This window comes from Pleurodeles waltl, chromosome 1_1 (genome assembly GCF_031143425.1).
Source record: "Pleurodeles waltl isolate 20211129_DDA chromosome 1_1, aPleWal1.hap1.20221129, whole genome shotgun sequence".
Classification (NCBI taxonomy): Eukaryota; Metazoa; Chordata; class Amphibia; order Caudata; family Salamandridae; genus Pleurodeles; species Pleurodeles waltl.
Window position 1 is genome coordinate 856,823,391 of NC_090436.1, and position 13,516 is coordinate 856,836,906.

The following is a 13,516-nucleotide window of genomic DNA, read 5'->3' on the forward strand; positions in this document are numbered from 1 at the left end:
AAAGTATTCTTGTTGACCGATTGACTTTATATATTATCCCTTACAGGCCACCAATTGTTTCACGTTTAGGTAGACAGGCATGTGGATTCTCCTTTTCCAAATAGTGGTGGTGGTGATCTTGTTTGGTGGATGAGGGATAAGAGAGCATAAATAACTGGAGAGGGTTATGTAGTCTGTATCCCGGGCATTGTTGTTGGCAGAGGGAATCCTTTTTATAATGCGGCCCTCTGATTTTTGTTAGGTACAGATGGTTGAAATGTAACAGTTTTGTGGGCGGCTTAGTATACATTAACTACGTTCAAACACAGGCTTTTAAAATCTTTTTATTGGTCATTTTCATCATTACATACAGACACATACCAAAAAGAAACAATGCAGCAGTAAAAGCTGTAACAGCTCAGTGCTCATTTATTGCTGCGCCAGGTTAAGCACGCGCACTATCTCCCAGTAGGGACAGTTACTGGCGTTTGTGGTTATATCCGGGTTCTCGATCAGAGTCCCGCCATCTCGTAGTTGGGTCCTCAGTTCACATTTACGCCACTGCAGTTCACTCGAACGTTTACACATTTTTACATTGAATTTACACACACATGAACTATGCGTAAACCTAATTCCACGCCTCATGTGATGATTATTGACGCACATTGGCTGGTGGTGCAATTCATCACCTTATAGCAACTCTTCCATGCGTTTTCGTTGTGTGGAAATATACGTCCGTGTATCCTCAGTAAAGCGCTGCACGGTTAATGATGGCAAATCATCACACCTTGTTCTCTCCGTGCAGGGAAGGAGTTGTTTTGTTGGATGTGGCTGTTGAATACATTAACGAATTAACAATTCAAAGAGACAACAAAACGGATATAACCGTTGCCAACTTATTTTCAAAAACTCTCCCGAAATAGTACGGCGGCCTAGTTTTAATGAGAAAAATTGGCAGCACCTGTACTCAGGACAAACGAGAACTGTATTGCATGGTTCAAGGTTTATGCGAGCCAGTGATGGGATTGTCATCTGCTGTTCGTAGCCAAGAACGCTATTCACATTTATTGTATTCCACCGCCAAGCCTGCCTGCCAGCGCAGATTACCAAGGCGAGCCGCGCTCAGACTCTGCCAAAATGCACTGCACTAGAAGTGAAATATATGCCTGACTCAAGGCGTGAGAAATGTTCCAATATTTTATGCATTTCTCATAAATGTGACGGAATTGAATGTTTACGAAAGGTTTTCCTTGTTGGCAGGTGGAGTGGATACAGCAGCAGGTGGTTAAAAGAAGGATAAAGAGGGATTATAAGGCTGGTGGTAGCCAGTCCCCGTATTTCAACGACCCCAAGTGGCCAAGTATGTGGTACATGGTGAGTATACTCATTGGCTGTATCCCTGAAATATGTCTGTGGTAGAAAAATTCCAGGCCTTAAATGGTGCTGCATGTCCATCATGGCCAAGAAAATATCATTCATGTCCGGTACAGCTATCACCAACTGTATCACAAAGCATTTAGTTTTACTCGGTATAGAGCAAAGAGCCTTGCAAACGGGTTTTGTAACTTTGGATGTCCTGCAATTTATGAACCTTAATCTATACTGTATAGGCATACCAAACGCCGACTCCTGCTTTCTGATGTTCCACAGGTCAGTGAAACTCACATGGTACAGAGTTTTAAAAGGTATCTACTAAGAACAGTGTACACTATGCAGCACTTGGCAAAACAAGACACTAGTCACTTAAAATACCCAAGGTCTGAAGGTGATAAAGATCATACTACCTGCAGCCTTCACACTGCCACGCAACACCCGTCTCTTAAAGTAATCTGCCCCTGAGGTGGGCTACCTGGGTCCTTTTTAGGCTGGGGGGGGGGTGTTGTGCAGCCCCTCTATCCATTTTGAAGGATTTTGGCTGCAGGGTCGGGCTCCCTGGGGCTTTTAAGGCTTGTGTAGGGGGACCATTCATCCCCCTCCCCTTTAACAATGTTTGGCCTTGGTGGTGCCTCTGATGGCTTGAGGAGGGGGGCTTTATGTCCCCTCTTCCCATATGAAATGTTTTTAGCCCTGTGGGTGGGCTTCCTGTGGCCTTAAAAGGCTCGAGGAGGGGATCCATGTGCCTACCTCCCCCATTTTGAAGAATTTTGCCCCCTGTGGTTGAGCTCCCTGGGGTCTTTAGAGGCTTTGGTGGGGCACTTCTCCCCTCCCCATGTACTGTGTTTTTGGCCCTGGGGATGGGCTCCTTGGGGGCTCTGATGACTCAATGAGGATGGGTCATATGTTTCACCCTCCCCATATAAAGAGTTTTAAGCCCTGGAGGTGGGCTCCCTGGGGCCTCTAATGGCTCATGAAAGCCTACCCACATATAACATATTTCCGGCCACAGGGGTGGGCTCCCCAGGCCCTGTTAAAGCTAGAGGGGGTCTGCTCACACCTCCCATAGTTAAAACAAAGCAGCCCCAGCCACCTTTTTTTTGTAAACAATCCTGCAGGAGTTCCATGGGAGTCCTGCAGAATCGCATATAATTTTACAATATTTTTTGTTTGATTTTGGCCCGGGGATCCCTCTGGGGGACTAAGTCCCTGCATCCCGTAATGGCTGCCAGCAACATTTTTCTCATGTTGCTGATTGTCAATCAGAGCGCTTGCTCCTGTAGGGGTCGGACTCTGCGAGGGCGAGATGGCCCAAGGGAAATGAAGCTCCCTGGGCTAATCAGAATGCTGTATTTTCAAATTGGCGCCCCCATGAGAGATTCTCAAGACTCTTGTGGACTCAGCCGCCCAGATATACAATTTTCATCCTAAATTTCTCCAAAAATACGGATTTACACCACATCACAAAAAGCACAATCTGTGTACCAAGAGCTTGTCTAAAGTAGTCTATAGAATACTGCAAAATGCATGGGGATTTTGGTTTTAGGACACTCCTTTTCCTCAGTCCCCTCCTGACTGATCTCCCCGAAACACTCAATGCACAAACTAGTCAGACTGTAGCACATGTTGGGAAAGTTTCATGGAGATTCGTCAAAAGGGGCCTAAGTTATTATCAACACAAAAAACGGTTTTCTTATGAAACAGCTTATTTAACTTATAACTACCTAGTAGCAACCGCATCTAGGTGATATATAGATACATATATCCTGTAGGTCCCAGTCTTAAGCTGTTTCAAGCTTTGGGTCCCTTGGATCCCTTGGGTATCGTGTATTGCTATGGCTTCCTCTTACTCTTGCTAGGTTCCTCATTTCTTGAGCCTTCATGTGATTGTATCTTTGTTACCACTAAATTAATTTCAGTTCTGTTTCTCAGCTTTTCCTGTCCCTGTGTGTCACCCTCACTATGTCTCTGGTGTCCTCTTCCATATGCTTTTATTCTTTTCTTGTGATTTTTGTCATCCGTCACTTAGGTTTTCTTGACTTAATTTATCTTTACACCTGCCCCCCAAGGATGCCCTGTGTGTACATTTGTACCTCATGTACCCCTGACTTTATATATTTCTGAAACGCTGTTCGCTTTGGATTCTTATGCAAGGATCCAAAGACTGCATACTGCTGCCAGTCCGCTTATTTCTTTTTAAAAACAGTAAACTAAGAAAAGGTTAAAAAAATAAATAAAAGAAAATCATCCCAAAATAGCAGCCTCACATACATCTGCACACCTAGATGCCCATCTTGAAGTGTTTTAGAAAAAACAACCGGAAGGAAACCGCTGCAGTATGAGAACCGCACATTCATGTCTACACAGTAGCGATGTTGATATTTTTATTTTCTTGCTCTGGGGCCATTTTGGGATGATTTTGTTTCCTCCGTGTGTAGAAAATAATTCCAGAATGCTTCGTGCGTGCACTAGGATCGTGGGCATGGAGGGGGGTGTGGAGAGAGAAAGAGTGGGGAGGATTAGCAAAGCCAGTAAATTTAATGGGTGTAACCTCTTGACTTTGCAAATGTTTTTTTTTTTCTGCGTCTACTGAAAAAAGACAGCGAAGAAACTTAAAAACACAAAGTGGTATTTTAAATAAGTGCATTGTAAGCCGAGCACAGCATTTCGATGTTTGGGGAATTTGGTTTCCTGCCATTCACAGATAGTTTAGTCACATTTGTTTTATGCCTGAGACGTTCAACTTTTTATAACCCATAATATATTTCACATGTGCCAAAAGCATCAATGAGAGCAAAGTCCCATTCTTCAGTCATGTTATCAGGAATGGTGGGGTGTTATCGTACATCTGATTCGGTCACAGGAATATTCTGCCAGTGTGGTTGAATTTACATGTGAGCAAATCTAGTTGTAGAGGCATGTTTTGGGGGAGGGTCTCAAGTTCGCAGGTATTTCTTAACAGTTTCGGTTATTTGCACCCTCAATATACTTGAAAAAATACTCTTATCAAAGAGAAATATGTTCCTAGGCTGGAAAAGGAGAGGGAAATCTGCCAGAGTTCGTAAGGGTGTAGAGAAGAGGGACACAAGGATACACGTCTTATCTATGAGACGAAAATACAATCTTTTTATGTGCAACTGTTTCTCTGTCACATTTCTGCTTGTGGAAATTTACAGCTACATTTCTGGATGCATAAATAGTTACAAATTTGAGTATATATGGATATCTGCAACTAATGTAAATATTCAGGAGGTTCTCGGACTCATACCTAATTCAAAATAGGTTGAAAATGTAGTCCAAGTTTAAAGTTTATCCACTTTATCCTCATTCTTATAAAGTTTTGTGAAACGGGCACTTGGTGTTCACCTTGTTTATGGTTCAAATCTGTTTTATTAGTTTCAGAAACTCTCACATTGTAAAACAAAGCATTAGAAATTCTGGTTAGACCCCAAAAATATAAGTGAAACCTGCCCAAACCCTCCCCCCGGGGTACTCACAGATGCCTGCCCTGTGTTACAGGTCATGTATGTATTGCTCAGGTTCTCCCTCAGAAGTCCCTATGTATTTGCGTCTGTTTTGACTAGTCGTAAGAGCTGCATGGCCCACACTGGCACCAGCAGTCCGCACTGCGTGAAGGGTAATATCTCTGTAATCAGAGAGGTGTATGGTACCAATATGAGAGGATCTTGGTGGCCGTTTCAGTGATGGACTCATTTCAGGCCATAATTCCACCTCCCAGTGTTTCTGCCCTGGGGTGGTATTCAATCAGGAGGTGCATTGTAATTGTAAAGATCTGAGATCGTTCCCCTGTCAGTGTCTTTTGTTTTGAGCCACTTTTCAAAAGGCGTAAGCTGGCGATGAGTCCCCGCTCTCACTTCTAGTTGGAAAATCCAGTGTCTCACCTGCAGGTATGGTATCCTCTCGGTCTTGGGAAGTGCAAAGTCCCTACCTAATTGCTCAAAAAGGAGAATACCATCAGCCTGGCATAGATTGCCTATAGATCGCCATCCATTTAGCTGCCACGTCTGAAAAGCGACTTGATCCAACCCTGGAGTGAAATCCTTATTCCCCAAAATCAGGGTCCAGAGAGAAGGAAATGTGGTAAGGCCGTGGCGTATTGCTACTTTATCTCATACCCTCAACATGGATTTGATAATCATCGAGGAGTATAGGCCCCATGTGCATTGGTCTTCTGCAAAAAGTGTACCCTTTACAGGTGCTTGCTGACTACTGCCCAATCCATGAATAGCCGATGATTCTCGGATTCAAGCCAAAACCACTCAACTAGATATCAGAGTTTGGCAGCTTGATAGTATGCCAACAAGTTCAGAACACCTAAGCCACCCTCTATGGGAAGTGTATAGCTTTGTTTGCAGTTCATTTGTGGGAGCTCATCTATCCAGACAAAGCAATGCATGGCTTGCTGCAAGGCTTTAATCGTCCCAGTGGGTGGTTCAAGTGGAATGGTTTGAAATAGGAAGAGGGTTCAAAGAATAGCTGTAATTTTAAGTGCTGCAATCCTACCAAGACACGAAAGCTGATATAGGTGCCATTGTGCTCAATGCTGGGTAACCTTTTGGAGCAACATTTCGTAATTTAGGGAGACTTTGTCAGCTAATGTCTGGGCTAATGAAATCTCTAAATAGGGGATGGATGTTGGCAACCACTGTATTGGAAAGTGGTTGGCTAACTGTTCAGCCATCTCAGGTGGGACCGATAAATTGAGGGATGTTAATTTGAAAGCCCACTGCATACCCAAAGCACTTTGGCTCCTGTAAGAATGCTGGCAGAGCTGTCGACGGGTTGTGTAGCACTACGAGGACATCATTTGCATAGAGGCAAATGGTGTGATCTTCCCCACCGAAGCACACCCCTGTGATGTGTGGGTGATTACGTACCCTGTGTGCAAAAGGCTCCATGTATGATACAAATAACAAGGGTGACAACGGGCATCCCTGCCATGTCCCTCTTTGCATGGGGAAAGAGGTGGATGTGTGTCCATTTACTCTAACTCTAACAATAGCTCTCGGTGATCATAATTACTTCATATCCAGCTACTGAACTAGGCTGCAAACCCAAAATGAGTTTCACTTTCAAATAGGGTCAATGCATTTTTGGCATCTACTGCTAAAAGTAAAATTTCACGCTTGGAGTGCCCTGCTTTATTAATGATATGAAGAATTCGTTTAGTGCTGTTTCTACATTGCTGTTGTGGAATAAAGCCAGCTTGGTCTGGAACTACCAGACCTGTGGTCAATGGATTCCAGTGTGCGACCAGGATGCTAGTGAGGAGCATAGTGTCCACATTAAGGAGGAAAATAGGCCGTTTTGAGCCGCACTGCCACTTATTCTTTCCAGGCTTGAGAATGACAACTATGGAGGCTTCTATCATAGAGGCAGGTATAGTGAGAAGACTAGAGATGGAATTACACAAGCGTGTAAAGATCGGGGCCTGTGTATGGCAAGATGTCTTGTAAAATATTGCCGGAAAACAATCTGGTCCCTACGATTTTTTGCGGTTTCTGGCAGGCAATGGCTGATATCACCTCCTCCATGTGGATGGGACAGTCCAGCTCCTCTATTTGCTTGGCTGTGAGTCAAGGTGTATACATTTTGGCGGTATCTAACTATATGCTCTGGGGGTAGGGATTGGGCAGTATAGAGTTCCTCTTAAAAGTCTCCAAATTGGGAGAAGACCTGGTCTTCTCTTTCTATAACCGTGCCGTCGCTAGGGACCAGCGCCTTGACCCATGCCACCTGCCTGTGGGCCCATAAACAGTTAGCCAGAAGTCGCCCACACTTGTTCCCTCCCATGTAAGAGGAGTGTTTGAGATAGAGGAGAGAATATTTGGCTCTATCGAGGTCCAGGGCCACCAGTTGTTTCCTGGTGGTCTCCAGTTGTCTCCATTCCCTGGTGGTGCCTGTGCAGTGATGAATGCACTCTAGCTCTCCGACTTGTTGTTGGAGGTGCTGTCACTTCTCCCAGCACAGCTTATTGTCTGCCACAGAGATTGCAAGTAATTCACCCCGTATAACTGCTTCACATGCATTCCAGAGGAGCGAGGTGGGAGTGTCGGCCGTGTTGTTTATAGTCATAAAGTCATTAATGGCCATCTCAATTTGCTTAATTACCTTAGGTCTCTCGCAGGCGCCACGGTTGATATACTCGGTTTTTGGGGGGAATGCTAAGTTAAGGGTCACTGCTGCATGGTATGATAAGGCATGAGTCTCTATGTCTATTGTAGTTACCATACCTAATACTTCAGCAGGCCCTACAAAGTAATCTAGGCAGGCATACGTTTTGTGCGTGTGGGAATAAAATGTATAGTCCCGGGTCTGTGGGTCAGATGCTCTCCAGAGGTCATGCATGCCCACATCTCACAGCCACTGAGCACCCACTCTAGAGATTCCTGCCATTACGAAAGGCGGAGTGATCTATGTTATTTTGGAACACCAGGTTTAAATCCCTCCCAGCAAAATCAGTCTGTCCCTAGGAGTCATGGCTTTAGCTATGGCTTTACAGAGGGAAGGGTTCCTGTCCCAGAGCAAAGGAGGACGCCCCAACTACTCACTCGGTAAGCAGCCTGTCTCTAACTTCCACAGTTTTGTGGTCAATCTTTCCCTGGAAGGACCTAGAAACCAGGATAGCTACTCTGGCTGTCTTAGTAACCATTGAGGAATAAAGCTGCTGAGGGAAGGCTTGGGCCGGACTGTGATGCCAGTCTCCTGAAACCAAGTGTGTCTCCTGTAATAGACAACTATCTTCTCCAGAGTGTTACGGTAGGAGATAATTGCTCGCCTCTTGGCTGGGTTGTTGATCCCCTCCACGTTAAGGATGATGTCCCACAGTGTATCATGCATAATGAGAGGAGGTGGGCTTGGAGGTATTGCAGGCTATCCTAGTATTCATCATCAACAACCCCTGTATGCTACTGGACTGTGCAAAATTGTTGTGTTGAGACCTTAATTTATGAGTGGTGCCCATCTGAGCCTCGTCAGTATCCCCCAAAATAATGCCCCCCAACCAATATAGAAAACCTAAATAACAACATTGTCCTTAGGTGGGTAGCAGCCCAAGTGTGAACTATCTTCTCTCCAGTGGAATAACAGCATTGGGATCTGTGTGTGGAATTGATCCGCCAATCCCCCTGCCCTCCCTGAACCCACCCCACTGCATAGACATTTATGAGCTAGCGCCACCACTTAAAGGTTGTCTCCATCTTATGGCCCCAGGAGACACCCCGTTCTCAGAGGTGTGCTGTGACAGGGCAAAAGGCGCATCTCTTCTGGAGGGTTATTCCCAAGAGGTCCTGATACAGCTGTAATGTGGTGCCACTGAACTGTAACGAGTGGAGATCCCTTGCCTTGCTGAGGATTTGCTCTTTTAATTGGAAATCATGGACGGACACTAGGACATCAGCTGGGCAAGAGTTTGCTGGGCGAGGCAGGCCCAGCCTTTGAGCTCTGTCTAGCTGAATGTCCGTGTCAGGAGTCTCCAGTATGTGGGCAAAAAGGGCTTTGACACAGGTGTTCAAATCAGTTCTTTCCGCAGATGTCAGCACCCCCCTTATACAAATGTTATTACTTCTCAATCTTCTTTCGAGATTCTCCGAAGGCACTTGGAGGTCAATATTCTGTTCTTTTAGGCTCATAACCTCTAGTTGGAGTTGGATGATCTCTTCACCTCTGTTAGTTGCATTATCCTCCAATGTAGAGACCCTGTCACCCATCTCAGCTAGTTAGGCACAGACTGACTTCAGGTCCTGAGAAAGGACTCTTTTGACCTTTTGAAGGTCCTCTCTAAGAGATGAAAAAAGTGCTTTGAGGAAAGAGCGAGTTTTCGGATCCTCATATAATTTTTCCCCTGTCTGTGAGTCCTGGATGATTTGTGAGGGGTAAGCATCCACTCTCCTGCCCAGCAGGTTTAGTGAGCATCTCCTTGAGGGAGTGGCCCTTTTGGCCCTCACTATTTTCATCGGTGAGCTCACCTGCTGCCTGCTGTTTCACTAGGGATAAGTGGGCCCTCTGTCAACCCAGATGTTTTCCAGACTCCATAAAGCCCCACTCCAGCAAGCTTCCAGAGAGGCAGAAGTGGGGACCACTATTCTGCCTGGCGGGCCTCTCCTTTTGATCCCTCCCTGGGATTTCTCCACAGGATCAGCAGATACTCAAGTCTCCGGGCATCCTCAGAGTCAGTCGTGTAGTTGGGCAGCAATGTAGGCCTTTGGCGAGCTCCAATCTTACATTATCCAAGGGAGGTCTGGCTGCATAGCTCCAGGAGCGCCCCCTGCCCAGGTGTTAGTTTCTGTGGGTTTCGGCGGGGACACCCAGGCCACCACTTTGGCATAACAGAAGGCATCATGGGATCTGTGCTGCTGGAGGTGGACTCACCCCACTGGTACCTCCATTCTGGGCTCAAGCAGGAGCTGCACTGCATTGGGAGTGTCGACCCCCAAGGTTTCATGTGCCACAGCCAGTACGTAGGACGCCGGGCCTCCATCCCTGTCCAGATCTCCATGGGTGTCAGTGACGCTAGTTAAGCAGGAGGCCCCCAGATCGCATGCGCTCTCCTCTGCATCCTGTGGGGCCTGTAGGTGTTAGCCCTTCCAGCTCTCCGACCCCCAGGAGGTAGGTAGCAGAAATTGCTGGGGCCAGTGGAGGACACCTACTTTCCCTGGCTACGGATGGGCTCCAATTCAGCAGTCAGTGTAGTGTAGGGTGTAGCACTCTCCAGTCACACTCAGAGAGGCCTAGCAGTTGCCAGAGCCAGCAGGGAGCACATTGCACAGATCATACCTTACAGGCCACGTAGGAAGAACGCCTCCAGGCGTTGCACAGGTCTTCACTCTTAGGTTGGTACCCTCAAGGGGGGGCTTGCTGTTGCTTGTCTGCAGACAGGCCCGCTATGATGTGCTGAGGAGGTAGACCAGCAAGGGTTTCTTCCTGGGGGGCGCAGAGGCAGCCATACCATGGCTCGGCAGAGCACAATACTGTCACCGTCCCCCTCTGGTCCGCCGTCCCTACACATGAGTTAGCAGTAGTCATTAAGGCCCACCAGCTAGGCCTGCAGTGTCGAGGGAATCAGCTCCCTCGGTGCAGCGATGTTCAGGCTCACCCCAGGAGCAGCATGGAGGTTTCTCTTTGAGACTGCAGGTGCAATGCTGGAAGCGGCCTCTTGTATGTGTTCGCCCCGTCTCAGGGCTTCACGGCCACCATTTTGCACTGGAGGTGGCCGCACAGTGACCCGCCACTGGTGTCAGCCCTGTCTGGCACCCATTAGGCTCCCAAGTTGAAACTGTGGCATATGAAAGGCTGGGAAGGTCCATCACCAGCCTCGGTGGGAGGAATAAGGGGGATCCGCGGGCGGCCAGGACGGAGCACCCGAGAAACACATCCTAGTCTCTCGCCATCTTGGCCACCCCCGTTCACCTTGTTTATGACCGAAGTGGAAATATTCAACAAGGAAAGTGCCTCACTAGTATGTTTTCCACTATCTACATGCATACTGCTTACATAGATGCTCCATTGCAAGGCAAAATCAACACTGTTGCTCTGCCCACCGCCTTTATCAATTCCAAAACCATGCCTTCCTGGTCAGTTGGGCCTTTTTTGCCAAAATGGACTCCATGATCATGACTTTGCTGTGGGGAGGGAAGAACCTCCAGGTCTCCCTGGGGAAGTGTTGCCAGCTCACCCTTGAAGGGAGGGTAGCGACTCTTGACATTCTCCTTTACTACAGGGGGGTGCATCTACTTATAATAAATGACTAGTTGTTCGAGGGGGTCTCACGATCCAGCGTATATGGCGGAGGATTGGACAATGGGTCACAGCAATCTCCCCCACCTTCTTTATGGAGGCAGCATTTTGATGCTGCTGTCCTCCACTACAAGAGTAGTGCTGTTGATCTGCACAGATGCGGCGAAGTCCATGGGATGGGCGGGTAGGCTTACTTTGGAGAATCCGTTGTTGAAGGGTAGGGGGCTCCCACATATCGCAGCTCACCAAGGCTTCTCTGCATTGGACTCTATAGGTATATCTTCATTAGGCGAAGAGCTCCACAAGTGGTCACTGAAAGCCTTTCTGCATCGCACACAATTCTTCCGTTACCTTCATTTCTGACATGCATTTTTGCCAACCATACAGTTCCGAGGGTGACTTACTTGAATACTCTCTCTTAGAAGCTTAAATTCTACTTACAAACATTAAAGACAACAAATTGTCAGCCGTATACCAAATACTCCTTTGCAACCTGCCAAATCCGATGGTGGGGGGGGGCGTGGGAGTGGGATCTTGGGCTGCTGGCGGATGAGAACTGGCTCAAGACATTTCCGGTTAACTCAACTTAAGATCCTACATCGCACGTATCTCACTAGAGTGAGGCGGATCACCATGGGAAGTTGCTTGCAGTACGATGACTGAGCGGAGACGTACCTCACAGGTTCTGGCACTGTCCTGCACTTTCTCACTTCTGGAATGGGTTTTTAGGCCACTTAGAAGGAGTTTTGGGCTGGAGAGTACCCAGGGGCCCTAAACTAATTCTCGTGCATATTATGGAGGGTCCAGAGGGCAATAGATTTCACAGGGCACTGCTCTGGTTAGGCGTGATAACCCCAAAGCGAGATTTAGCACATAGCTGGAAAAACATCTGAAGCTCCCTCATTTGGGAGGTGGGCAGCAGACATGGATTACTGGAAGCCTGGAATGCCTAATATATCTAGCAAGCAGGGGCGGCTCCTTCGTTACGGTGGTGGAGCGTCGCCACCCCCCCTCAGCCCCCGTCCCCCAGCAGCAGCAGAAGCTGTAAACCTTTCATTGTGAAAGGGGTGGGGCCTTGTGGGCTGACCTGGATGAGGGGAGTGCACTGTGCACTCACCTTAGGGTGCATGTGTGTTTGGCCAGCATACTCAGGCTGGCCAAACACACATGCGCAGTGTGCTCTCTCCAGCCGGGGACTGTGTTGCTGGGCTGGAGAGAACAGGCACAGGCTCCCAGTCTGCTTGGGAACACCCTGGCTGGGTGCTCCCAGCCAATCCTAACGCTGATCTGAGCAGCATCAGGATTGGCCACAGGGCAGTCTGGGAGTCTGTACCTGCAGCAATGACAGAAAGAGGAGCAGTGCGGTGTGGGTTGGCAGATCAGGTATGTTTTTTTTTTTTTTTTTTTTGTAAAATGTATTCATTAACTGTACCTCCGCTCCTCCCCACCTCCCTTCCCTCCCCCCGCCACACCTGCCCCTTGTGAGTGCAGCGAGCCGCGACTGCTAGCAAAGGGTTGTCCCCAGAAACATCACAAGATTTGTGGGGGGATTCAGCTGTAGCCCTGCCAGGTCTACATGTGCACACCCCTTGGCCTCGATTTGAGTTGCTCAGAAACGGGTTGAGTTATTGACTTCTAACAGGGTTAGTGAATGACTTCTGTCATGCTTTGCATTTTGTATTTTGCTTGTACATATTATTGCCATGGATCTCGCTTGCCGCTGTAACAAATGCTTTTATCTCTCTATGTCTTCTTGCCAAGTTCTCTGTACCATTTATGAGAGTTGATTAGTTAACATCTTTAAATTTATATCTCTGCTGGTAATTCAGCATCACAAATGTTGTACACAGTCTGAAGTTCATAGAATATATCAACCCCTTCCTATGAATTACTTTTTTCCAGTTTATTGTGATTAGTTGTGTCATGTGTAAATTGTGATCAGCGTTGTTTTTCATGAATGATCCTCAGGGCCATTAACATATATTTATATTCTATCTTTGCGTAACAGGAAACGAATCATAATTCATTTTCTTTCTCTTGTCTCATACCTTTTCACCTGCCTAATTAATGCTGAGAACAGGGCCTCAGGCAGTCGTTAGACATTACTTTTCAAGGAATACTGCAGTGCACAAATACCCACACTCCAAAACGGAGAATACTTCACTGTTCATTAAGTGTTGATTTGGGTTGACAGCCTTCCCTTTAGTGGCCAAAGTATCTTTCTGTGGCCCGCTGGAAAAATGTCAGCTGACACTAGCGCCCAGCGGCAGAGATGGAAAGCAAATCATATGCTTTCCTGGGCCTAATGAAGACAATACAGTATGCCGTGTGTTCTTCATTGACTGAAATGGTTTCATGCATAGCTTGTACTGGCAGAAAGAAATCTCCAACACAAACACTAAAATCC

The 13,516-nt window shown here is 47.0% G+C and overlaps 1 protein-coding gene across 3 annotated transcripts in view; it reads left to right on the forward strand.

Moving 5' to 3' along the window:
* PCSK5 (proprotein convertase subtilisin/kexin type 5) overlaps window positions 1–13,516 on the forward strand; it is a 1,225,695-nt gene that overhangs the window by 228,737 nt on the left and 983,442 nt on the right. For all 3 annotated transcript variants that reach the window (XM_069229369.1, XM_069229360.1, XM_069229377.1), the window contains exon 3: window positions 1,240–1,353. In XM_069229369.1, coding sequence (XP_069085470.1) covers window positions 1,240–1,353 — 114 coding nt within the window. The remainder of the gene's footprint in view (window positions 1–1,239; window positions 1,354–13,516) is intronic.